The 26,491-nt window shown below is 46.6% G+C and overlaps 1 protein-coding gene across 1 annotated transcript in view; it reads left to right on the plus strand.

Moving 5' to 3' along the window:
* Positions 1–20,498, plus strand: part of EPHX2 (epoxide hydrolase 2) — a 34,780-nt gene extending 14,282 nt beyond the window's left edge. Inside the window, exons 7-19 of the mRNA XM_004579085.4 lie at positions 250–345; positions 840–918; positions 3,258–3,292; positions 6,533–6,559; positions 8,930–9,015; positions 11,728–11,839; positions 15,511–15,582; positions 16,071–16,104; positions 18,328–18,430; positions 18,744–18,813; positions 19,543–19,623; positions 19,962–20,020; positions 20,207–20,498. Of these exons, the coding sequence (XP_004579142.2) occupies positions 250–345; positions 840–918; positions 3,258–3,292; positions 6,533–6,559; positions 8,930–9,015; positions 11,728–11,839; positions 15,511–15,582; positions 16,071–16,104; positions 18,328–18,430; positions 18,744–18,813; positions 19,543–19,623; positions 19,962–20,020; positions 20,207–20,285 (933 nt within the window). The 3' untranslated portion in view covers positions 20,286–20,498. The remainder of the gene's footprint in view (positions 1–249; positions 346–839; positions 919–3,257; positions 3,293–6,532; positions 6,560–8,929; positions 9,016–11,727; positions 11,840–15,510; positions 15,583–16,070; positions 16,105–18,327; positions 18,431–18,743; positions 18,814–19,542; positions 19,624–19,961; positions 20,021–20,206) is intronic.
* Positions 20,499–26,491: the final 5,993 nt, after the last annotated feature.

Here is a 26,491-nt window from a genome sequence, read left to right on the forward strand (position 1 = left end):
CAGTCTCCCCTCACCTTCTTTCCCGGTTTCTGATACAGAAAAATATATATATAAATGCCTAGGTTCCCAGCACAGCTGGGCCAGCACCTTCTCTCTTCTATCTTCATCTGACCATGGGATCTTGAGCTAGGAAGGCAGCCTGCTGGGGAGATGCAGCTGTGCTCAGAGGGAGACTGGGTTTGGACACCTATAGAAGTGGTACCTAGTCCTGGTGAGCCACCTTGCTGCCTGCTCCCCTCTCTTCCACAGCCTGGGGTCCGCTTGCATTTTGTGGAGCTGGGCTCGGGTCCTGCCGTGTGCCTCTGCCATGGGTTTCCTGAGAGCTGGTTCTCTTGGAGGTACCAGGTAAGGCACTGGGGGAAGGTGCACTCAAGTCAGGGCAAAAGGAGGGGAAATCCAGCAGGGGTGGCCCAGCCTGGGGGAGGGGCAGCAAAGAAGGTGGAACCTTCTTGTGGTGGAACCTCATCCACAGAGAGGGAGCGAAGCTTCAGGAATATGGGAGCGGAGAATGGCTGTAGACCCCAAGGTCATGATGGCTCTAGGGGGACACCTGTGCACTAGGGAAGAGCAGACTCCACATCATCTGCTGGAAAATCTTGACACAGAACAGAGATGTCCACAAGGATCTTACTGGGTGAAGTGCTGCCTGGTATGGCATTTATGCAGTGCGCTCACCTCACCACTGTCTGTGGCCGCCATTTCCAGGTAGGTCCAGCAGTCCCACAGTAAGGCCATCAGACAGCATCACCAGCACTTTGGATTGAGCTGTTCACAGGACAGAGCGGTCTGCCAAACAGTCAGGAGATCACATGAGTGGGTCTGACCTGTTTCTTTTCCAGATCCCTGCTCTGGCCCAGGCAGGTTACCGGGTTCTTGCTGTGGACATGAAGGGCTATGGAGATTCGTCGGCCCCTCCTGGTGGGTTGATTGTCCTGCAGCATGCCCACATGGCTGTGTCTTCTACCTGACTGAGGGCTGCAGCTCTCCTGTGTGTTCCCTGGGCCAGGGTCAGAGTGGGCCATCCTCCAAGGGGGCCGGACTGCATACCTCCTGTCCTGCTGTGCCCCCTGTCTGTGCCTCTGGGACCCGAGCTGTCCCTGCTCCCGCATTCTCAGTGAGCAAAGGCAATGCTAAGTCTCATGACCCCAAGGCAGCCTCCTGTGCATATGGGACACGGAGTGCTCCGAGATCTCCAGAATGTTTATGTTGTGCAAAACTGAAAGTCTGCAATTCCTCTACCTTCCCACCCCTGATACCTGATGGCTGCAATCACTGCCCTGATTTCTTGCTCTATGAGTTTCACTCCTGTAGGCACCTCATCTGAGTGGAATCTTAATGTTTGTTTTTTCATGGTTGACTTCTTCCACCCACACAATAACATCAAATTCATCCACATTGTTGCATGTGCTGTGACTTTCTTTGTAATGACTGCTCACTGTTTCATCGCATTAATAAATTTTATTCTGCTTCTCCCTTACCTATTGATGGACCCTCTTGTTGCCTCTACCTTTTTGCTATTGTAACTAGGGCTGCAATGTCCCTGCTTTCTATTCTTGGGGACACAGGCACCCAGAAGAAGCTGCATCATATGGCAACTCGTAAGGTTAAATTCTTAATGCAGCATCTAGGGTTGCCTGTGGGGCACTAATCAAGGGCAAGTGTGAGATGCCGAGGGAGATCACCTGAGGGCTAATGAGCGCTTTCCTGGGGAGCTGGGTACTCCACCCATCTTTCCATGTGGGCAGCAGGAACCCAAGTGCTTGAACATTCCTGTTGCACTGCTGCCTCGCAATGTCTGTATCAGCAGGGAGCTGCAGCAGGAGGCGGAGCTGGACACTGAGCCCAGGCCTCTGATGTGGGATGCAAGCACCTTAACAGTTCAGCCAAATGCCTGCTGCTTGCTTTTTAAATATTAAAATGTGCAACTATATGGCACTGTTCTCTGGATTTTCTAGGAATAACTTACTTGTATAATTTCACATTCAGACTAGTACACAGAAGTAAAGAGATGATTAATAGCACATGAAAATGAACTGCCCTGGATCAGCTGAGGATTATTGTCTTATTCTAACTGTAACATGATATATTATATATACTATATATATATAGGAGGAATTAATTTATATGTTAGTTATTGTGGAAAGATCATATGTGCGCTGAATTCTAATGTCAAGCCTACCTATTGAGAGTACCTGCCGCACATTTCAGATTGCATACCATCTGACAGTAGGTGTTAGGTTGCACATTCTTTTCCCTTGAGACTTGGAAGCCTCTGCCCCACTCTGTTTGAGCTTCCACTGTTGCTATTGAGAAGTCCTAGGCTGTTTTGAGTCCTGAGCTTCCCTAGGTAACCACTAGGTTTTTCCCCCTCTTACAATTGACACGTTAAGGCTCTTTTTCTCAACTCTCGTTATTATGCTTAATAATAACGATGTTATTATGCTCTGGTGTAAGTCTTTTCCGCCCACTGTACTGGGTAAGTTTACCTTACAGTTATTGAAGTGTTTCTTTTGTTATTTCTCTGATCATTTTTTTCTTCTGTTTTCTCTGGTTTTCATTCTTTCTTTGTGTCTTTGCTTTCTGGCAATGCTAGTGTTACTAGAATGTCCATTCTCCTCGGAGCAATCTACAAGTGCAATCCAATCTCTGTCAAAATCTCTAGCGCTTTTTTTTCTCAGGAATAGACAAAGGAATTCTTTAATTCCTATGAAACTACAAAACACTAGGAAGAGACAAATTAATCTTGAAATGGAAGAACAGAGCTGTTGGCATTTGACATCATACTGAGCTCAAACTATATTACAAATTTACAGGCTGTGTACTATGTACTAGACACTATGATATAAACATGAAGAGTCACAGAACTGATGGGCCAGAGAGACAGAACTGATGGCTTAGGGAGGACCCAAGCATGTAAGCTTAGCTGATCTGTGACAAGTCTGCCAGAAATACACACTAGGGAAAGGATGGTGTCTTCAGCAAATGGTGAGAAAACAGGGACTTAAACTGCGCACAGAACTTGATCCATATGGGTTAAAGACTGAGATTTCAAACTATTGGAATAAAACATCAAAAATACTTCATATTGATCAGAGGAATGATTTTAGGGATATGACAAAAACAGAGAAAACAAAACACAACTAGATGATTGATATATCAGCCTAAGAGTTAAGAATTTATTTGACAAAGGGGCTCTTTAAGTTGATAAATTTAAATCGTGTGAATTAAATGTGTTTCATCTATATTTTTAATTACAGAAATAGAAGAATATTCCATGGAAGTGTTATGTAAGGTAAGAAGGATCTTTGGGTAACATTGATAACATTTTTATTATCTTGGGTTTCTCATTTAGGCTGAAAGCCCTGAATGTTCATTGAAACCCCAGAAGAACAGTCTTGGGCAGCATTGGGCTATAAATTATTCCTGGAAACTGAAATGATGTTACTCAATGACAGTGAGCATGTAGGAAGCATAAAGTGTGTTTCAAGTCCTATTCTAAGCCCTTGATAAGAGGACTCCGGGTCACTGAGAGGTTAAGGTAGCTGCCTGAGAGCATCACTTCATGGGACATAGAACGTATTTGAACCCTTTGGGGTTCTACTTTTCCACCTGTACATCTGGAAATTATAAAAATCACTTCCTTTTGGTGAATCACACTATGTAGTTCAGACCTACAGTGTGTGGCCTTCAGGCTGCAGTGGGAGTTCTAAGAAGGGTATCCACATCAATCTAGGAGAAGGCATCTTCTGCTTGGAACTGGCAGGTGGAGATGAAGACTGGATAGGAGAACTGGGACTCCATTCAGCCCTCAAGCCAATGCAAAATGTGGAGGGGCACTTGGGCAGCAAAGCGGCAGCACAGCCACAGCCGCCAGAATTCAGCAAGCCTCCATCTCTAAGTGAAAGCCTTGATTGATGCTCCCTGCCCAGGGTGTGACCCCCCAGCCCCAGCCCCACACACAGGCTGAAGCATCTCAGTGGCTCATCTTCAAGCAAGGCTGTTACTCTTTCCTTGGTTTCCAAGTTTTGCCTCCTCTACTTGCTGCTCACAGTCTTGCTCATACTCTCTCTACAAATCCTGTCAAGATCTCAGCAAGAACCTTGGGTGGTTACCCCTTTTTATCGCATGTACAAAAAATGTTCACCTAATCCAACACGCTTATTGATTTCCATATGTTGAATCATCCTTGTATCCCTCAGTTAAATACTACTTCAACAACACAGTATTTTGTTGAGAATTTTTGTATATATGTGCAATAGGGAGATTGGTCTGTAGTTGTTCTTTTGTTGTTGTTGTCCTTGTCTGGTTTGGGGATTGAGGTAATACTGACAATGAGTTTCAGTAATTGGGAATAGTTAGTAAAGACTTGGCACTAGCACTTTCAAATTTGGTGAAATTCCTCAGTGAAGGTCTCTGGTCCTGGGCTTTTTCTCGTTGGGAGACTTTCATTTCTTTTGCCAGGTGTCCTGCTCACATGCAGGGTGAGTACGCTAGTTCTCTAGTGTCTTGTCTTATTAAGGCAACAAGTCCATTAGATCAGGATCTAGCTACATGACCTCACTTAACTTTGAGGTAAAGGCTCTGTCCAAATACGGTCCCAAGAAGGGTTTAGAGCTTTAAAATCTGAATCTTGGGTGTGTTAAAAAGACTCCCAGGCACCATCTAGTAATCATTTCCTTTTCTTTGGGGAAAAGAACATAGCTAACACAGTAGTCACACCAATATCAGCATGGGCTCGTTTTCAAAAACCAAAGGAAGCTTCCTTTTTTAATTGAGGACAGTAAGAGGTTTACCATGGCCCTTGAGACTTTAGCACAGGAATGGGGCTTGGATACCTAGAGGAATCAGAACACTGGTCAGGCCCCTTTTCCCAGGAGGTAGTTACGTGGTTGTAGAAAGTCACGTGTCTTCTCATGAAAGTGGGTTCACATTGTTCATTTTCCCTGTCAGAGGACAAGTGCTACTGCTTGCTTGTAGGGCAGAGAATACAAAGGCTGTAGGGAAACTCTCAACCTATTCCCCTCTCCCCCAGCAGTCCTAGAATTTCTGTCTTCTGGTTTAATTTAGAAGAGCAAAAAAAAAAAAAAAAAAATAGGTCTGCCCACCTATTTAGGAGGTGCCTCTAGAAGAGGCAGAAATAGAATTGCAGGTGCTTTTTAACTCTTTGTATTTTTACCAGCAATAACCTCAGCAACTCCTGATGGAAGGAATTTACCTGGAGAGTTAAAAACATAGCATTAGTTCTCAGCTGTTAACAGAGATGGGGAGAACACAGAGACTGGAAGTTATTTTTAAAAATAAAAGAATGCAAAGGAAAGAATAAAGGAAAGCAGAGGAGGGAATGGAGGAGAGAAGAGGAGAGGAGTGGGGTGGGGACAACATGGGTTTGAAACATGGGCATCAGCTAGGTCTGGAGTGAGTTAAGCTCTCCCACTACCAGTATGTGATCCTGGCTGCCACGTTTGTTCTGCCTGAGCTTCCGGCTGCTCTGAAGCTGGGAGGCACCACTTTCTTCCTGCAGCCCACGTGAGTGTCACCCGTGGAAGAGAAGGTGGCTGACCCAGGACTCCATGACATATCTCTACAGAGGCCTCCCTTTAGCTCAGGCACTCAGGAGAGCAGCTGTCGACAGGTGAGAGAGGAGTCTGGGAGGACTGAGGCAGGGAGACACAGTCGTGGAAGAGACTTTTCCCCACAGGGACCTGTTGTGGTCATGCAGTCGTTCTGCTTTCCCCTGGGCCCGGCCCTAACAGGATGCTGCTACCACCTTCTTGTGCATAGGCTGCCTAAGCCCTGACTCTAGATGACACTTCATTAAAACTCCACAGCCATGTACTACAACACAATGTCTCTGGGGAGCCAGGGATGTGAGCACATCATCCAGAAAGAAAAGCAAATAGCCCTGGCAAGCTGTTCAAGGCAGTGGTTTCTCTGTCCCTTCTCCAGGGGAAATCCGGGGTTTCTGTTCTACCATGGGCATGGCCCCACTAGGAACAGCACAGACTCACACTGAAGCATCCACTGTACCTGTTAGGAGTCTGTGTGTTTGCTGGGAGGATGCTGGGAAGGGAAGGTGGTTGCTTCCAGGGTTGCTGAAATCCTGGAAGCCTGCATTCCTTTGTTGGGGCTGCCATAATAAAGCCAATCCTATGTAGGGATTTCCATTATGGAAATTTACTTTCTCTTAGTTCTAGAAACTGGAACCCCAGGGGTGGACATGGTTGGTGTCACCTGAGGCTTCTCTCCGTGGATACCCTGTGTCCCACGTGGTTTTCCCTCTGTGTCCATCATCTAACCTCCATCCAAGGACACCAGAGCTACTAGATCACGATCCACCAACCCTGTAGCCCCAGTTTACTCCCAACTACCTCTTTACTACCCACAGTATTGGTGGTTAGAGCATCAACACAGGAGCTTTAAGGGGACACAACTTGGCCCCTTGCAAAGCTAAGCACAGCACCTGGGATCTGGAAACACTGAGGTGGGTGGCGACAGTGCCTGATTTTATGGGTGTTTATGTTTTCTTTCTTAGGAGATGGTCACCTTCCTGGACAAGTTGGTAAGTGATGATTTCCTTGGAGAATTCCTTCCTGGCCCAGAGTGTTAGAAAGAGGTATGAGCCTTTGATGGATTGAGCTGTCATAGCGAAGTCAAGGGCAGGGGAGGGCACATTTGAGGGTAAGTGGAGATGAGCATGTTTTCTTAAAATGAAAAGCAAGCCCCAGAAAGTACCTGTGCTAGCTTTGACCCACGGAAGAGAGCCCTGCATGTCAGGAAGAGGTTAGTATCTCTCAGCTGGCAAGTCTAAAATCCAGCACCTTCAGGGTAGGCATTTGTCCCAGTAGTTAAGATGCCACATCACAGTGCCTGGGTTCAGCTCCCAGCTCTGGCTCCCTGCTTCCTGCCAACACAGACCCTCAGAAGCAGTGGTGACAGTTGCAGTGACTGGGTCTTTGATATCCACATGCAGACCTGGGTTAAGTGTTTGGCTCTCACCTCTGGCTCCTGGCCTGGCCTCAGCCCATCCTGTATTTTGGGGAAGTGAAGCAGTTGACAGGAGCTTTCTCTCTGTCTTTCCATCTCTCTTTCTCTCTCTCTCTCCCTCCCTCCCTCTGAAACAAACTTTCAAATATATTTTTGAAAAGAATTTAAAATCCGATACCTCATTTGTCATGGTTGGCGTTGTCAAAGTCAGTGAAGAATCTGCAGGCACTGAGCATAGCAGGGAAAGCCTCCACCTGGGATGCAGGTATCACATGTGGATACCAGTTCGGGTCCCAGCTGCTCCTCTTCTGATTCAGCTACTTGCTGATGTACCTGGGAAAGCAGACAGAAGATATTCCAAGTGGGTCTCCCACCATCCATGTGGGAGACCCAGACAGAGTTCGAGGTCCCTAACTTGAGCTTTGTCAGCTCTGGCTGTTGCAGCCACTTGGGGGAGTAAACCAACGAATGGAAGATCTCTTTCTGTCTGGATCACAGAGGGCCCCAGAAGTCAGGGAAGGGAGGGATCTTTCAGGGGCAAGGTGCATATTGCAGCAGATCAGTGTGGAGGAAGAGGGGAACGCACACACACAGCCGTTACTGGTGAACAGCGGCCTTTCCAAGAGGAGTGTCAGGGCAGTCAGTAGGGCAGGGAAGACATCACCCGCAGTGACTGAAGAAAAGGCAGTTAGGATGGGAGATGTTTGGAGCCAGCCAGGGATGGAAGGCCCTCAAAATTATGCTGACTGGGCGTGTCTGGGTTAGAACGGGCAGGACTGGAAATCCAGCATGCCTACAGCAGGCTATTTTTGTAAGATTTGTTTATTTTTATCAAGCAGATTTACAGAGAAGAAAATATAGAGAGAAAGATCTTCCATCTGCTGGTTCACTTCCCAAATAGTCACAAAGGCTGGAACCGAACCATTTCGAAGTCAGGAGCCAGGAACTTCTTCTGGGTCTCCCACATAGGTGTAGGGTCCCAAGGCTTAAGACTGCCCTCTGCTGCTTTCCCAGGCCACAAGCAGGGAGCTGGAAGGGAAATGGAACAGCTGGGACATGAACTGGAGCCTATGGGGATATAAGCACTTGCAGGTAGAGGGTTAACCAGTTGAGTCATGGTGCTGCCCCCTAGCAGGCTCATTTTTAAGGTGATGTTTTTGTATGGCCTGTGGATGGTTTCATAAATGTTCTACTGGCCCCTGGCTGAAGAAAGGTCCTCCACTCCCCAGTAGGCCATCATGAGAGGCTTGATATGCAGGAAAACTGAGCACCGCACAGAGCTAAGTCAAGACGCTGCTTTTCATGGTAGTGACTACTACAGCAGGGGAGCTGGCTCTGCACTGTCACTCCGTCCCTTATAGGCTGTGTGGCCTTTGGAAGGTCACCTGGTCACCACGGGTCTGTCTTCTCATTGATCCAATGGGTGCTGACTGCTGTTGAAAGGAATCCATATAATCAATGTAGCTACTTAGCTCAGGCCTGGGGGTGGGATGGGGATGTTCACAGCAGACGCTATGTTGGGGGTAGGGGGCTGTCATCGCCATTGTCAGAAAAGGGGATGACAGATACTTGGAACAACTTGTTAAGTAAGGAAGAAAAACTCCCAAAAGAGTGGCCGTTAGACTTTTAGTCACTTGGCGGAAGCTGGACATGGTAGTGGAGTTGTACTTCCTCTAAGCCAGAAGGTTGAAAAAAAGGTGAAATGGAGTTTGATATGAGGGAGAGAGGGACAGGTGGCCATCTGCCTCAGACTTCTAAGGAAATGAAAAATGCCTGACCCTGGTGTTGGCTCTGGGAAGCTGTGGAAGGGGAAGTCTGAGGAAGGCTTAGAGAAGGCACTGCATGGTTGATGGAGGAGTTTCTGGGACTGGGGCTGGATGATCCTAATGGCAGCTCTGAGCCCCCATTCCAGAGACCCACTCACTTTGTTTCCCTTCTTCCTCAGGGCATTCCCCAGGCTGTGTTCATTGGCCATGACTGGGGCGGCATGCTGGTGTGGAACATGGCTCTCTTCCACCCCGAGAGAGTACGGTAAGTCAGTCGCCAGCAACCGGGGCTCAGGCAAGACTGGCCTTGCATTCCTTTGAGAATCGTTCCTCGGAAGCAGGCAGGGAATCCAGGAGGGCAACTCCTTGGCCCTGTATCCGGCAGTGGTTTGTTGACATGGGTTGCCTAATGAACTCATGTCTTACTTAGGAGGCAGGGCCCATCCCAGGTGTCAGTAAGAGGCAAGAGGTAATGAAAGGCCTGTGTGACAGGCAGCAGTAGAGGAAAGCGTGGCTTACTCTGTAGGCTGAGGCTGAGGTGGCAGGGATGTCACTATCACAGAGTACAGCATTCAGTTTTGCTCAAGACTGTGTCCTCTTTGCTTCCCATTCCAGTTAAATGCTAATGTAAATACCCTGGGAGACAGGGATGGTGGTTCAAATAGCTGGGTTTCTGTCACCGACATGGGAGACCTGGATGGAGTTCTACGCTCCCAGCTTTGGCCTGACCAAACCAGTGTGAACCAGTAGAGAGATCTCTGCGTCTGTGTCTATTCCTCTACTTTTCTAGCAAATAAAAATAATGTGAAAATACATTTAACCCGTGGGCAAAATGAAGTGCTGCCCAGGAAGACGTAATTAAGACACCTTGGTGTGCTGTGGCATCCACTCCCTCATCTTGTTCTGATTCACTGGACATCCACCGCTGGTCTTTAATGGCTGCTTCCACATCTGCTCTCATCCAGGAAGCTTTGCCATCCTAGGAGGGCAAGAGGAAGCTGAGCTCCATGTCCGGGGCTGTCCACCCACACTAGAACACAGCCTGTGTGTGCTTGGGCACCTTGGTTATTTAAGATTGCCATTAATAACCCTGGTCCTTACCTTTTTAGCCAGATAATAAATGGTGGGGTGAGGGAGAGGTCTCCTTGATGTGCAACACTTCTCTTCCCATCTTGGTTTGATTTCCTACTGAGATAACCTCTGGAGGCTTACTTAATTAAGGAGCTTCTCACTTGTCTGGCCAAGAATATCATATTATGGCCTTTTGTGGCTTTTCTTTTCTACTCTCAAGAGGAGGTTATTGTTCCGCTTGTTCTGATCTTACTAGTTCACTCCTCAAGTAGCCACAATGACCAGAGCTGAGCCAATCTGAAGCCAGGAGCCAGGAGCTTCTCCCAAGTCTCCCAGGTGGGCACAGGGTCCTAAGACTTTGAGCTGTCCTCTACTGTTTTTCCCAGACCACAAGCAGGGAGCTGGAAGGGAAGTGGAGCAACTGGGACACGAACCAGTACCCACGTGAGATCCCGGTGGATGCTAGCGAGGACCTCAGCCACTAGGACATCATGCCGGGCCCCTCTCATTTTTTAAAATGTATGAAATAAGTTCTGTGCCATAATAATTAGGAAGAAAACTCTACAAAATATTTAGTAAAATCTAGAATTTTTTGGCTTGTGATTTAAATAATGCTTAGATCAGACTTGCTATTATAATATTAAACCCTATGGCTGTTGATATGTTTATTGTCCTAATTCACACCTCCCCATGTGGCAGCCATCGACTGCATGCCTGTGGCTCCTGAGCACCCGCAATGTGTCTGTCTCAACTGACATTGCCATAGATGGAAAGTGCTTGCCATAGTTTCAAGACATTGTGTGGAAAAACACCACTTCATGTTGATTATATGTTAAAATGATTAATATTATAGATCTGTCAAGTTAAATATTAAATTTAGTCTGACTTGTTTCTCTTTGCTGGTCTGCCTGGGGCTAATAAGAAGCTTAAAATTGTGTGTGTGGCTCACGTTTTATTTCTGTTAGCACTTGATTCAGCCGCATTCCTCCTTTTCCTGCTCATTTCATTTGCCCTAATCTATCCCTACTCCTGGTCCATATGTCCTCTTGTCTTCCGGACTGTAACCCTGAGCCCTCTTTCCCTCTCCTCAGAAGCCCTCTTGGTTTTCTACAATGTTAATTCCAGACTCCAGGCTCTGTGTGTCTAGACTCCCATCTGCATATCTTCTTTTTGTTTCCCAAATAGCTTCCAGGAACTGCTTGGTCTCTAACCACAGACGCTTCTTCATTAGCAATCCTCAAGATTTACCCCATCTAGAAATGGCTCATACTACTTCATCATGTCCCCCTCATCGGAATTATTTGCCCTCCCCAGCTCTCCTTGCCCTTTAAAACCAAGTTTAACCATGCTGTTGTCTACAGGGCCTTCCATGATGCCCAAACCCAGAAGTTCCCTGTCTTGTCTGAACTCTCAGGGTGTTGTGTATCACGGTCTGTCTTCTACTGTGCTCCTGTGTGTAGCTGTCTCTCCTTCTTTTGTAAGGCATAGTAAACTCTTGTAGAAGAGTCATTGTCATTTATTTTATATCTTTTCCCAATGTATAGCACAGAATTATACTCAACACAGAAGAGATACAGTGAGTGAAGGAAGGAAGGGAAAGAGAAGCATGCAAGGTTGAAAACTAGCGAGAGATTTAAAACTTTGTATATTCTGATCAGGGTTGCCACAGTGCAGGTAATTGTGTGTGTATCTGTCTTTGTCTAAGGCAGGTAGGTAAGAAATGCAATGGTTGAGTGGGCCAAAAACATTGGGTTAGAAATTCTTTTAAAAAATAGAAGTTCAAGTTTCATTCTCTGGCATATTGCCAGCCTGAGACCTTGCACATAGTTTTCTTGCTCTGATCTGAGCTGCAGGTGTTTTAGGGCAAGGTCCTGAATGTCTGTCTTGATGCCTCTTCTCCTCACAGGGCAGTGGCCAGTTTGAATACTCCATTCATACCTGCAGATCCCAGCGTGCCCGCCATAGAGAGAATTAGAGCCAACCCGGTGTTTGATTACCAACTCTACTTCCAAGAGCCCGTGAGTGTGGGGCCCTGGGGGCAGAGATGTCAGTGTTGCTGTCTCTTTCCCCCTGTTGATTGATTTCCAACCACTTTAATTTGCTGTTCTTTTGGTCCAGAATTCTATCACAAATAGGCTCAGGTGAAACTGGCTACAGAGTTTTCTGTTGGTCCTTTCTCCATGATGGCAGGTTTCTCTGTGTGTTTGGGTGGTAAGGAGGAAATGGGGGATGCTGTGCCAGCTTCTCCTGCTTCTTAGAAATAATGGAGTGCTTACCTGGAGCTGCTTCCCCTCGGGGTTTGGGCTGAGCAGTTTGTGAAACCCACCTCTTTACTTAGTAAAAGCTCTTGGACTCTTACTGGGACCTGATATCTCAGATTAATGAGAAGTGAGCTTTGTGATTATGGCAGCCAGGGCTGAAAAGACCTGTAGCAGGTCCCCAGGTGTGTGTTCACGAATAGGGCAGGTTTGCAGGTACCAACCCACCTGCCACAAATATGCCTTCTGAGGTGCCCCCTTGATGGTGGGTGACATCTGAGTGAGGATGTCTACTATCCTTCACTGAGATTCAGTAAAAGCAGCATTTGAATCAGTGTCTCCTGCCAGGGTTTCCTCTTCCAATGCAGGATACCTGCTGCTTCTCCTGTGATGGGCTCTGTCCCTGGTGTCTGACTCCCAGGTAGTTCCAGAGGGAGTAGGGTCTGTGGCCTTCATATCCCGAAGAGAGAATGGGTGGAGTGAATCAATAAGGAGCAGGGAGGCACCTGCCACATCTCTCACCCAGCTATCATAGTCACCCCAGATTCAATGCCAGCAGTAACTCTACTCTAACAACTTTAGAAGGTGGTGTCTGTGGAAGAGGAACTGTTGAGGCAGGCATGCCTCTGACTTACCCAAAAAGCCTGCAGCAACAATTGGCACCAATGTTTGATGTGTCTCCTTCTCCACAGAGGCCAGCCTGGAGCCTCCTCACCCAGCCTGGTACGTGTGAAGCCATGAGCTTCCTTCAGTTTGATCTTCTCCAGATGTTCTTTGTTAGCCTGAGTCTTGATTTTGAAGGGTGGGTATGATTTAGGTGGCGTATTGGTTTGCTGCTGCTGCTATAATAAAAGCTTGAGGCTTTCATAACTGAAGTTCATTTTCTTATACTTTTGGAGGCTGGAAGTTCAAAACGAATGTGTCCACAGGATTGGTTCCTTCTGAGGCCTCTCTCCTTGGCCAAAGAGATGGTCACCTGCTTCTTGTGTCCTCACACGATCTTCTGAGTGTGTGTGTGTCCTGGTCTCCCCTTCTCATAAGGACACCAGTCTTATTGCATTGGGGGCCATCCTGATGGGGTCATGACCTCCGTCACCTCTTTGTAGGACCTATTTCCAAATACAGTCACATCTGGGGGAGTGCAGGTTTGGGATTCAACACAAGGATATGATGAAGTAGAAGACAAGTCTGCTCATAATAGTTGAGTAAGTGAAAGAGTGAACCATACCCCGGTAAGGGAAAACAGCATGGGGACAGAAAAAGTGGCCTATTTGGAGTCCGTGGGACCAGAGGCAGATAGTATGTGAAAGAGCTTGACAGTGAACCTTGAGTTTTAGAATCGCTATCAAAAGTAATTGAGAATGATTCCAAATTGATTGCCCCATCACAGATGACCTCAAGCAGCTCCATTCTGCTGGACTAGAAGTCAGATTCCAGTCCAACGCTGACTGACTGACTGGAATCTTTCCCTGGAGGACTTGCTTCATCCAAGAGCATCTCCACCTGACAAAATACTCAATGTTGAGAACAGAAGTAAAGTGTTGAGTCTAGGCCCTTAAGTGGCAGCTGCTGTGACCACTGGGAATCGGGAAGGGAACAGAGCTCTAATCAAAATCAAGAGGTTGATACTTGGGTCCCTCCCACTCTTCTCACTCTGCTTCATGTCATTCACAACAGCCTCTGTTCACCTTCCACAGAACCGCCTTTCTTCCCTCAACCTTTGTTTACTTCTAGAGTTGCGGAGTACACAACCACTTCTCATTTTCTTCCTACCCCAGCCCCACCAGCGCCTGCTGCCAGTGTTTCTTTGGCCACTAATGGATCTCGGCCTTCGACTTGCTCTATCAAGCCCACAGATAACGATGCCCCTTTGGCACACTGGGCTAAGAGAAGCCAGGGTAGAAAACAGAGGTCCTGAAATTTCCTGATGGTCCAGAGGTTGGTGGTCTGGATTGAATGGGATGAGAGCCAAGTGTCTGGAGTTAGGGATAGATTCCAACTCGCTGGAGGCTGGATCATCTCTCTCCTGCCTTCCTTTCCACCCAAACCTTCCCATCTAGGTGTATTTCAGCAAGGCAGAAGCTAAGGGCAGGAAGCAGGTGATGAGGGGCAAGGGTCTTCAGAGCTATCTAATGGTGGGAATCTCCTGTCCATGGGCTTGGGGAATAAAAGGGCACTTCTACTCCAATTTCCCTGTTCTGGAAGTTGAGAGCTCTAGGGTCCAAAAGTTGTTCCAGAAATAATGTAGAGGAGCCAGTCAGCTGTCCCCGAGGCAGGTGTTTATCAGGGGAAACTACCCAGAAATAGTACAGGCCCTCCCCCAATATGGTCCCCAAGGAGCCTTTGTATGGGAGGGGACTGAGCAGATTGAGGGGGTGCCATATATCGTCTTTTTAATTTCCATCATTTTATATGACATATACCTTAATATCTTGCTGTAGCTATAGTTATAGTTGTTTATAGTTTGTTTTTAACCTGACAATGGAAATCCAAAACCTTCTATATTACCGTTATGTCTATATCTATATCTATAAATATGCATCTCTATATCTCTCCATCTATCTATCTATCTATCTATATCACTGCCCAAATTCACAAATTCAAAATATAAATTCAAAACCATTTCTGACATTTGCAGTCCTTTAAGTAATCATCCCCTTAGCACATTATGGGGTAGGTGTTTTGAGGTAGATACAAGTCTTGTGCATGTTAAATTCAAAAGTGTGAGGAAGATAAAAGGGGTGTGGGAGAGGTGGAAGAGTAAGTAGCAGGCATGCAGTGCAATGTCCTCTCTCTGCCTCTGTATTCTGTCTTCCGTGCAGCCCAGCAGCCAGGAGCCAGAGTGCTGAGGGCCTGTTGTAATCTACAATAGGTTCAACAATTAAATATAATCACACCCTGTGAGGCAGCAGGACCTGGTAATTTGTCACCACAGGATATGTGTCCCAGCTCTTAAAGCACAGAAACTTTTTGCTATCCTGTCCTTAGGGAGACATTTAGTTTGATGGTCTGTAATAAGTTAGGACCAAGTGGAATGAGTTGATTTTGAAGTTATTATGGCAAAACCAAAGTGCATAAATGGAATAACACTTGCTTTGGGTTTTTATCCCTGTATCGCTCTTTCTCTTCTTACCACCTGCACCCCCACCTATGCCTGTATGAACTCCTCCCCCATCCCTTTAAATGGATTATTTCAGGTAACATATTCTCATGACAGGGATTTTGCAAACAGCATTCATAAACCCCATTATCCGCTATTAACATCTTGAGTTTCAATCTTTTTTAAAACTATGTTTCAATATGAAAGCTCAAATGATGGTCCTTGGTCTTGAGGGGACAAGGGGAGAATGAATTGCTTCTACCCGCTGGGCGAGTCATATGGTTCCCAGCATTTCTCAGGGGTCCTTCCTTTTACTGTCTTGGTGTCTTAGGGAGTGGCCGAGGCTGAACTGGAACAGAACCTGAGTCGGACTTTCAAAAGCTTCTTCAGAGCAAGTGAAGAGGTGAGGAGTGGGTAGCATGGGGCTGGCGAGAGGGCAGGCAGGGGCTGCTCTGCAGTGTTACCCAGGGTGGTACAGGGGCTGCAAATCAGCAATTAGGCCTTCTTATCTTTGTCAGGTGATCAAGTCCCCACTCTACTGATACCTCAATCAGAGAAGAGTCACATCCAAAAGCTATCACCGTCATGGTCATTTGGGAATGGGATATCTTGTTCCTAATTTCCCACATATCGTAGGGTAGCATCTCTTGTTTCCATTGGTTGATAAACCTACCTCTTTACATTACCAAGCTCTGAGTTCCCCGAGCAGCCAAGACCCAGGCTTTTGGCTATGAGCCCTGCCTTTACATAGACCGGCAAGAAAGCCCCATGCTCCTTGGCATGCATTATGTTTGTTAGTGTCTGAGTGACACCATTTTGGACTGTCACCTGTTCTAGTGCATTTCTTTCATATTGCCTCTGACATCCTTCCTGGTTCTCTTCTCCCAACAGGGTTTTCTCCTTGTGAACAAAGTTCGTGAAAGGGGTAAGAGACCTTCCTAAAATAGAAGAGGGACACGAGAGCCGCATGAGGAACCAGCTGGATGTGGAAGGAATGTGCTTGTCTCTGCTCTGGGCAGAAGCCCTGAGCCTTCCAGGCCTGCACTAGGACCCGACCAGCAGAGCCCCCAACTCCCACCCCACTCCAACACAATCAGGTGCCCCAGTCCCGGTCTTGACCACACAACCCAAAATGCCTTGGCTCTTAAAAGCTGTGCATTGAGGATCTTCAATAGGGCTTGGAGGGGTCTTGGCATTTCTCTGGAGCAATCCTGCTCCCTGCCTTTCACCCTCTGCTCCCCCCAGCCCATGCATAAGAACCTAAACCCAGGACAGAGAACTGACTTCGACAGGGTCACCTGGAATGCAGGAGAGAGGATGGAGCTAGATCCCTAACTGCATTGTCCCTTCTTCCATCTGGGCTCTGTGCTCCAGTAATGTCCACCTTCTCCCTTGAAGATCTTCCTCAGTCTCACTCCTTGGTTGGATGTCAGAGAGGAGTTAGAATTCATCCTCATAACACCTAGACCCAACATTCTGTCATAATCTCTTAGTTTGTTCTCCAGTGGCCTTGCGGTTATTCATCTGTGTTTCTATTAAGAATGATGATCATTCCCACTTGTTTGTGCACCTACTGCATGAATCAACAGTGGGCATTGTCCTTTTTAGAGACCCTATTTAGAATCCTCATAGCATTCCTAAGCTCACCACCGTGATCTCTGTTTTGCCTATGAGGAAAATGGCTTGCAGAGAGTTAGGTAACCAGGCCAAGTTCAGGGTAAGCTCTTCTGGCCTTGGGGTTCACTTACTCCCAGAACGTCTCCTCCTTTTTCTCTTTGTCCACTCCTTCATTCGGTTGCTCATCCATTCCTTTGTGCATTCTTTGCTCAAGCATTCTCAGCACATACTTGCTTTGAGATAAGAGCTGAATTATAGCGATCTGCAGGTGCAGAAAGCAGGGTTTCTGTCCTTGGGGAGTGCCTAGTCCATGGAGACCCAGAGCCCCAGACACGGAAGTTGAGGGAAACAGGTGTTATGCTCTCAGAGGGGCATGGAGGCCATGCATCAGTGGAGCTGGCCTGTCAGGGATGCTCGAGGTGGTTTTCATCACATGGAGACTGCTGATTCCACCACTGCTGGAACTCCAACACATACAACTGGGGGTTCTGGGTGCTATACTTCCAAGGCTTTGTGTCTTGGTGAATCTAAGATGGTGAGCCAGCCCTATCCAGGTGCCTAACGTTAATGCCCCCAGAGTCTCCTGTGAAATTGCATTATCTCTGAACTGTCACTTGTCATCACAGCTCCTCCACTAGTGGAGACCAGGGAATGCAGACATACAGTGTTCTCCTGAAGACAGGATAGGATTCCCCATCAGGAACCCAGCAGCAGGGTGTGAGCGAGGCAGGAGAGTGGTTGGACTTTCTTCCTGATACAACACAACACATAACAATTTCTGGTGAAGACTGCAAAAGGCTCAGTAATGCTGTCTTAGAAGAGAAGTGATTAGCTAAGCAGTGTAGACAAAGGTTACCCTCAGGCTGGCAAGGTCTGAATACAGCAGGACACAGGCCTGAGATGATGCCATCCTGTCCCAGAGCCAGGAGCACCTGCCTGCAGGAAGAGCATGCTGTTTCACCCTGTAAGGAGTGACTGCAGCATGTGGAGTTGAGACCCCACAGTGCACGAGGCCTCTGTGCTCCTGAGTGACAGTGAGGTCACAAGGTTGGAGATGGGTAGGAGGAAGTGAGCTCAGTGCGGGATGAGGAGGGGAGCACATGAGGCAGGCGAATGAGCGGCTTGGCTCTCAGACCCAAGGGGCTGCACGGAGCACTAGGCAGGAGATCAGGTAAAAAGGCAGGCTGGGAAAGCAGACACTGGGGTCAGGGGTGGGAGAGCAAAACATGGCTTTTTTTTTTTAAGATTTATTTATTTTTATTGGAAAGGTATATCAGATTTACAGAGAGAAGGAAATAAGGAGAGAAAGATCTTCCATTCACTGGTTCACTCCCTAAATGGTCGCAACAGCCAGAGCTGGGCTGATCTGAAGCCAAGAGTTTCTTGCAGGTTTCCCATGTGGGTGTAGGGTCCCAAGGCTTTAGACTACCCCCCCACACACACATTGCTTTCTCAAGCCACAAGCAGGGAGCTGGATGGGAAGTAGCGTAGTCAGGAAGCAAACCGGGCCCCTACATGTGGCTTTTTGCAGGAGGGCTTTTTGTGGGGACCCCAGAAAACCCCAGCCTGAGCAGGATTGTCACTGAGGAGGACATCCAGTACTACGTGCAGCAGTTCCAGAAGTCTGGTTTCAGGCAAGTCTGGTTTCAGGCCAGTGGTCAGGCCTTGTACAGCCCTTGGGGCTGTGGCCAGACCCTTTCCCTCCCCCATGGTCCTTGGGTGGGCCCAGTTGGTCTCTGCTTGAATGCCCCTTGGGTCAGGAGGTTCATTCTTCGACCATGCTCAGCCAGCTCCAAGGTGGGATGGCTCGGTTTGTGCTCCTTTGCACAAAATGTTTTTAAAATCATTTTTCCAATGATGTCTCTGAATTTAGAAAAACACAAAACCCCAGGTTAACAGAACCATCATTGACTCAATGCATCCTTGTATTTACTCTGGTCTCCCCAGGGGCCCGCTAAACTGGTACCGAAACATTGACAGGAACTGGCAGTGGGGCTGCCAGGGTGCGGGACGGAAGGTGAGTGCCGTGTTCAGTGTAGTCTTGCCCTCCTAGCAACCCTCCGGTCTTGAGAGCCACCACGTGCTGGGCCCCTGGGTCAGAGACCCTGCCTTCCTGCACACTCTCTCTGGGGTGACTTCACACTGTGGTATCCTCTTGCTGCTGCTTCCCTTGGAGTGTTGGGGGTAGAGCAGGGGTCTGTGTAGGTGGTAACTACAGCATGGGTTAGCATGCCCATGTCTGGGACAGCCGGTGGCCCATGGCAGCTCGCAGGGGTAACGGGTGATGGAGCCCTGACCACAAGGGAGCTGTTGGTGTTCAGTCTCTTGCTGTGTCCTGTTCAAAAAACAGGTCAGTCTCCCTGTCTTTGTCTTCATTGTCAAGCAGAAAATGCGACTCTAGTCTCTGCAGATGCAGGGAGAGTAAAGGAGGTCCCATTTACATCACACATGTTAACTATCTCAGGAAATTGATTTTGCCTCATTGTGTCATTCTGAGTGCCAGGCAGCATGCAGGGCCTTGGGTATACCATGTTGCTGAATCTGTCTTTTAGCGATCTCCTGTGGTTACCATGATGCTTGGCGGAAACAGCCAGGCCTGCGGTGGTGCTGACTTTTTGCAAGGAGACTTTCTTGTGGGAAAACCACATTGTGTGAAATGAGGCCCTTAGTCCACTTACCCCCAGGACTAGCGTGTGGGAGAACCCAGGAGCACTGGCCACACCAACTGCCGGCTCTTCCTCCCCAGATCCTGATTCCGGCCCTGATGGTGACGGCGGAGAAGGACGCCGTGCTTGTTCCTCAGATGTCCAAGTACATGGAGGAGTGGGTGAGGGAGTGGCTCTGCCTGGGGAAAGCAGGGTGGGAGAGTCCTTGGTGAACCCTGGGAAAGAGCACAGGCAGATGCCCAGAGAGGAGATGGCAGCCCAGACACAGCCACCATGGCCTTGGGCGAGCGGTGGAAATGCTGCCCCTGAGTGGGGCTTCATGAGGTGCGGCGCAGTCAGCTGTGCTAAGAGTAGTCCTCACAGATGCTTCCATTGTCCAGCCCTAATTACTGCAGCACTCCTTGGGTTGGGGGAGTGGCCAAGGGGAAGGTACATGGACCATTCGCTGTTTGATGCACTTAACAGCAGCCAGACCCACTTGTGCTCCTTTTTCTTTCAGATCCCCCACCTAAAAAGAGGACACATCAAGGACTGTGGGCACTGGACACAGATGGAAAAGTAAGAAGATTGGGGTAGGGGGGAGTCTCAAGGGAGGAGGGACTCCCTGCACCCCTACCCCAAAGGCTTGGCTGGTGTCCTTCCAGTCAACATTCATCCAGCTTGGCCTTCACTTCATACACCTGTATCTTCATGGGAGTGAGTGGGTTCTGATGGCAGATGGATGGCCTTCTGTTTCCTCCGCAGGCCCTCCGAAGTGAATCAGATCCTCATTGAGTGGCTGGATGCTGACGCTAGAAGCCCGCAGGTGGTCTCGAAGATGTAGGGTGTGTGCCGGTCCTGGCAGCACCCCAATCAGATGAGGCCACCTCATGTGACATGTACATCTCCTGAAAGCAGCGATGTTATCCTGAAGGGGGCTTGCCGCCAAGAGTGGTGTTGCCTTCACTGGATCAAATGGGATGAATTAATGTGCAACTGATTCTCTGGGTGTTTGTGGGCCATTTCTTTATCTCTGAGAACAATGTCTGTGTGAGAGATCTGGGTGGGAACAGAATGCAGTTGGGGAGAGGGATTGTGATTTCTTGACTAGATCAACCCAAAATCAATTCACATTGAAGACTTATGGAGATAAGGATCCTATTCTCAGTAAAGTTCACATGGCTGCATTGCTGCTGCTGCTGCTGGGGAAGCTGTTCTAGGAAGCAGCCTCATTGGAGTGAACAGCTGCCCTGTCTCTGCTCGTGAGACTTGCTGTGCATGATCACCAAGGTACCGTGTCATCCAGGCCAGGACTGTCCCAGGCACTTCGGACAGGCGCACTGTGTTGGTGGGTTAGATGAGCTGCCAGCCGGCACAGCTTCACTCCGTTTCTCCTTGCTTACTCAGCAGCTCCGGCTCACATGCACATGCAAGCCCTTCATGCTGGAGATGTGCTAGTGAGACTGAGGAAGGGAATTCTGTGCTCCACCGAAATGTGCGTAGCTTCATTAGTCCAGCAGCCGCCTTGCAGCTCAGCGCAGAACGAGCCCATCTCCTGTGGCTAGCTGTCTCCTGCGGTGCTGTGGGTCTCAGCGGCAGCCTCCTAACCACATAGGGTAGAATGCTGAATGTGGGAGAGCCCCCTGTACTGTCTCCAGGCACTTCAGCCCGCGTGGCCACTTACTCATACCCAGCCTTGCACCTGTCCACTTCCTGATTATAGGGACCAGCTGTATAGCATAGTGGATTAAGCTGCTACCTATGATGCCAGCATTTGCTATGAGCCCTGGTTCAGATCCTGCCTATTCCATATCCAATCCAGCTCCCTGCTATGTCCCTGGGAAAACAATAGAAGATAGTCCAAGTGCTTGGGCCCCTGTACTCATGTGGGAGACCTTGATGAAGTTCCATACTTCAGCCTGTCCCAGCCCTGGCCATTTGGCCATTGCAGCCATCTCAGAAGTGAACCAGCAAGTAGAAGATCTTTCAGATCTCTCTCTCTCTCTCTCTCTCTCTCTCTCTCTCTAACTCTGCCATTCAAAATACATTAGATTTTTTAAAAGGAAAAGGCTTATAACATAATTGCATAACTACAGGGTTGCTTTACTATAACAAAATGTGTGACTTAGAAAGGATGATTATTTAGTCCACAGTTCTGGAGGCTGAGAGCCCAAACAGCATGCTGTCCTGGAAGTTTAGGGGTTGGGGAGCTGGTCTACTCCTTTTCCAATAACCCCCTCTCAAGGAGTGCCTAGAGGTTACATGAGTGCCCTTCCGAGGGCAGTGAGCAGACAGACCTGGAACTCCCCAACTCTCCACTTAAGGGCTCTGCCAGCCTCTGACACTGCCACACTTGGGAGCAGGCCCTCCACATGTACATACGGACCCCTTAGGGGAAATTCGAGTGCCACCACATTAGAGCAATAATGCCTCATCCACATACATGCCAGGAAACTAGGTAACCTCATCAAAATGGACAAGCTCTTGAATACACACACTCCCCAAAATGTTTGAAAAACAAAAAATTACAGATGTGGTCACCATGAGGCTTACATAGGACATCCTGCTGTTAAGATAGCCCATTTAAAGCTGACGCCGTGTGCTTCAATCACATATAAAAACCATGTTTTTACTCTTTTCACTCACATTCGATGTCATTGAAGCCACAATTTACCTCCTTTTGTGTTGTCAGCAACTGTTAAGACTTGATTTCACAATAGTTCAATCTTCACACTAAAGCTGTGTGTGGTTTGCCCACCGCCATCACCTGTCACAGTGATAAAGCTTCCTGAATTTGACGGTGGTTCTACTTTTACCGAAAACTTAATATTTGGTTATGTTTCCATGTGGCCAATGAGCAGCCTTTCCTGCAGCCTGGGGCACTGCCCTTGCCATTCCTCGTGAGGCAGTGATGACAGTAAACCCCCTTAGCTTTCTTCTCCGTCCGTCATCCTCAGAGAGCAGCCCTGCCAGCCGCGTTTTGTTGTTCAGGTCTTTCTGTCATCCCACACTCACTTTGTCCTGAAAGGTTTCATCTGAGAAATATGTTGACAGCCACAGTAAATTCTTCTGGCTTGGTTTGGTTTTTAATGTGGTATGTTTCTTTCCTCTCGTTATTTTCTAGATCCCATTTTCTCTGGATTTTTGCCAGTTTGTGTACAATAGATCCTGGTTGTAGTCTTCTTTGGATTAGACTTGACTGGATAATCTTCCATTTTTCTATACTTGAATATTTACATATATTTCAAAATTTTGAAAAGATTTGTTATTTCTTTCAATATGCCCTCTTCCCTTTTCTCTTAAAATGTTCCTATGGTAATACCTTCACTGAAAGTTTTGGTTTACTTTTTATTGTCCCATAAAATTCTCCCCCAACATTGGGAATGCATAGAGCCCCAAATAGGCATATTAAATTTATATTTACTACATATTTTACCCAATTTAAAAGGGAGGTTTTAATTGGAATAAAGAAAAGGAGACATACCTACAATATAATAGGGGCTAGTCTTATCCTGCCTGCAAGCACCAGCATCCCATTTGGGAGCCAGTTCATGCCTTAGCTGTTCAGCTTCTGATCCTGTTATCTGCTTGTAGCCTGGAAAAGCATGGAGGATGGCCCAGACCATCCTCCTGCATGCTTAGAGAAGGCCTGGAGGAGGCTCTTGGCTCCTAACTTTGGATTGGCTCAGCTCTGGCCTTAGCAGCCATTTGGGGAGTGAACCAGCAGAGAAGACCTCTCTCTCGTCCTCTGTCTCTCTGTAAAATGTCTTTCAAATAATAAATAAATATTTTTAAAAAGTTATAATTATTCAAGTAAATCAAATATCTTTTTCTGAAAGATTCATTTTATTTTTATTATTTGAAAGGCAAAGTTATGGCCTGGGCATGGTTGCCTAGTGGCTAAATCCTCACCTTGCACGTGCTGGGATCCCATGTGGGCACTGGTTCGTGCCCCAGTTGCTCCACTTCCCATCCAGCTCCCTGCTTGTTGCCTGAGAAGGCAGTGGAGGATGGTCCAAAGCCTTGGAACCCCGTGTGGAAGACTGGGAAGAAGCTCCTGGCTCCTGGCTTCAGATCAGCTCAGTTTCGGTCATGCGGCCACTTGGGGAACGAATCAGTGGATGGAAGATCTTTCTCTGTGACTTTCTTTCTCTTTGTAAACCTCACTGTCCAATAAAAATAGATATATCCTTTTTTAAAAGGAAAAATGAAATGCTGTTTAAAAAAAGGCAAAGTTATATATATATAGAGAGAGAGATATCATTCATCCACTGTCTTTTCTTTTTTTAAAGATTTATTTATTTTTATTGCAAAGTCAGATATACAGAAAGGAGAGACAGAGAGGAAGATCTGCCCGATGATTCACTTCCCAAATGACTGCAGCAGCCAAAGCTGAGCTGATCAAAGTCAGGAACTTCTTCCGCGTCTCCCACGCGGATTCAGGGTCCCAAGGCTTTGTGTCGTCCTCGACTGCTTTCCCAGGCCACAGACAGGGAGATGGATGAGAATTGGGGCTGCCGTGATTAGAACTGGAGCCCATATGGGATCCCAGCACATTCAAGGTGAGGACCTTAGCCGCTAGGCCACAGCTCCAGGCCCTTCCACTGTCTAAGATTTCTTAGAGAGCTGCAGTGGCTTGAAATCATCCAGATATAATATGTAACCTCAAGGGAAGTGCATTAGATATCCATAAGGAGAAAAGCTATTAAAACACTCTGAAATGTGCGAATCTAAATAACTTTCAGGTAGATATAATAGGACTAAGAAATCATGATTAAAAAGATTATTTTGAGATAAATGTTTAAAACTACATAAGAATATAAAATATAGTTCATGCAAATGTTATAAAGTTAAAGTAGGAAATAGATAGAAATTTAATGTTCTTAAAGCATATATTAGAAAGAAGAAATGTTTGAAATGAGTAACAAATTTCCATTCTTATAAACTAAAAACAAAATTAATCCTACATAGAAAAAAATGAACACAGATTAAAAATGAAACAAAAATCACAGATATAATATAAAAAAATTTCATAAACCAAAGCTGAGTTATTTTAAGTGTCAATAAAATAATAAATTCCAGAACCATCATGAATAAAGAGAAAATCATGAATCGGCAGCACTGACAATGAAAACAGGCACACCAGTATTAACGAGGGTTTCTGCTGGCAACACGGAGATCCAGATGAATTCAGGTTCCTGCTTCAGGCCAGGCCCAGCTCTAACTGCTGCAGCACATTTTGAGAATTAACCCAGTGACTGAAAGATCTCTGAGTCATTGTCACTTTCAAATAGAAATAAAAACCAACATTCACAAGGTTATATTGATTTCTGTTTCAAAGATTAGAGGAAGGATTAACATTTCATAAATTGTTTCAGGGCCATCATGCCGCTGATACAAAAACTGCCAAGTTTATTACAATAAAAGAAAGTTACAAATAAATAAAATAGATGCAAACTTTCTAAACAAAATAATGACAAATCAAACAAGCAAAACCTAAAAACACTAATGTAATATTATCACACAGAGTGTATTGCAAGAAAAAAGCTTGTTTCAACACTGGAAACTCCATCATTCTAATTTATAGTATTAACAGTGAGGAAGATAATTCTACCATCTATGCAGAGAAAGCATTTACTACAATTCTGCATCCATGATAAAATACAAATCATGAAACTCACAGCACATATGGGATAAGATAAAATTTTTGAATGATGGATTATATAAGTCAATTAAAGGTAAAACATCAAGATCCAGAAAACAAGATATTTGTGATCATTAGAACCAATGAAGAAATCACATGTGGGATGCATTGCTTTTAAAGTTCATTCAGCATTGTGAAAGTGCAAGCTAAACCTGAAATACAGGACCTCCACAGATCCACTAAAATGACTAACAAAAAACACAAAGGAAAAAAAGAACTGTCAAGTGTAGGCATTGACAGAGAGAAACTGGGAATTAATTAATTAATTAATTAATTAATTAATTAATTTCTTCTTCTTTCTTTCTTTCTAATGTATCAATGAGCACATACCCTGTGATCTGTCACCTGAACTCCAGAAATACGCCCAACAGAAATTCCTGATCATACACCCAAAGCTCTATACAAGACTGCTCACAACCGCTTATCATTTTTAACAGCTAAAACTATCAACAGAGTCACGTCACCAGGACAATAGTAAAACAAATGTTATTTTCAGTAACGTGTGAGAACAAAAGGAAAAGAATGAGGAAACAACCCAAGACTATTGTTGTGAGTGGACCTTACAATTACAGTGGAAGAAACCTCCCATCAGACATGATAGGTTCTATCGGCAAAAAGTTCAGAAACAGAAGGTTGTGACAGGTGGTTTTCAAGGAGCAGCTGGGGACCGTTCTGTATCTAAATCAGCAAAATCACACTGGTTTCTTCACTTACTATTAAACAAGCTGCACACGTGCACCTACCGGCCCTGCATATACATTCAGTTAAACGTCCACTTAAGAAGTGCATATGGGGCCTGGCACAATGACCCAACGACTAAGCCTTCACTTTGCAAGTGCCAAGTATGGGCACTGATCTATGTGGTGGCTGCTCCACTTTCAGTCAGCTCCCTGATTATGGTCTGGGAAAGCAGTAAAGGGTGGCCCAAAGACTTGGGACCTTGCACCTACGTGGGGAATGAGGAAGAAGCTCCTGACTGCTGGCTTTGGATGGTATCAGCTCAGCTCTGGCAGTTGTGGCCATTTGGGAGCTGAACCAGAGGGTGGAAGATTTTTCTGACTCTCCACAAATTTGGTCTGCCTTTCCAATAAAAATAAATAAATCATTTTTTTAAAGTGCTTTGGATTTTCCTGTTCTGTTTTGGAGGTGATTTGTTGTTTCTTTCCCGTTTTCTTTTTCACAGCCTTGGGGGTTGGATCTAGTTGAGTCCTTCACCTCCAACAGATTTAGGGGCCAAGGTTTCGCAGGTTCAGCAGCGCACGGTTCCGCAGCTTCCTCTCGCCTCACCTCGGCTTTCAAGTCTCTTGCTTCTGCTAGGGCACGCGGCTGGGAGCTTTCGCCTCGAG

Source organism: Ochotona princeps, chromosome 11 (assembly GCF_030435755.1).
Source record: "Ochotona princeps isolate mOchPri1 chromosome 11, mOchPri1.hap1, whole genome shotgun sequence".
Lineage (NCBI taxonomy): Eukaryota > Metazoa > Chordata > Mammalia > Lagomorpha > Ochotonidae > Ochotona > Ochotona princeps.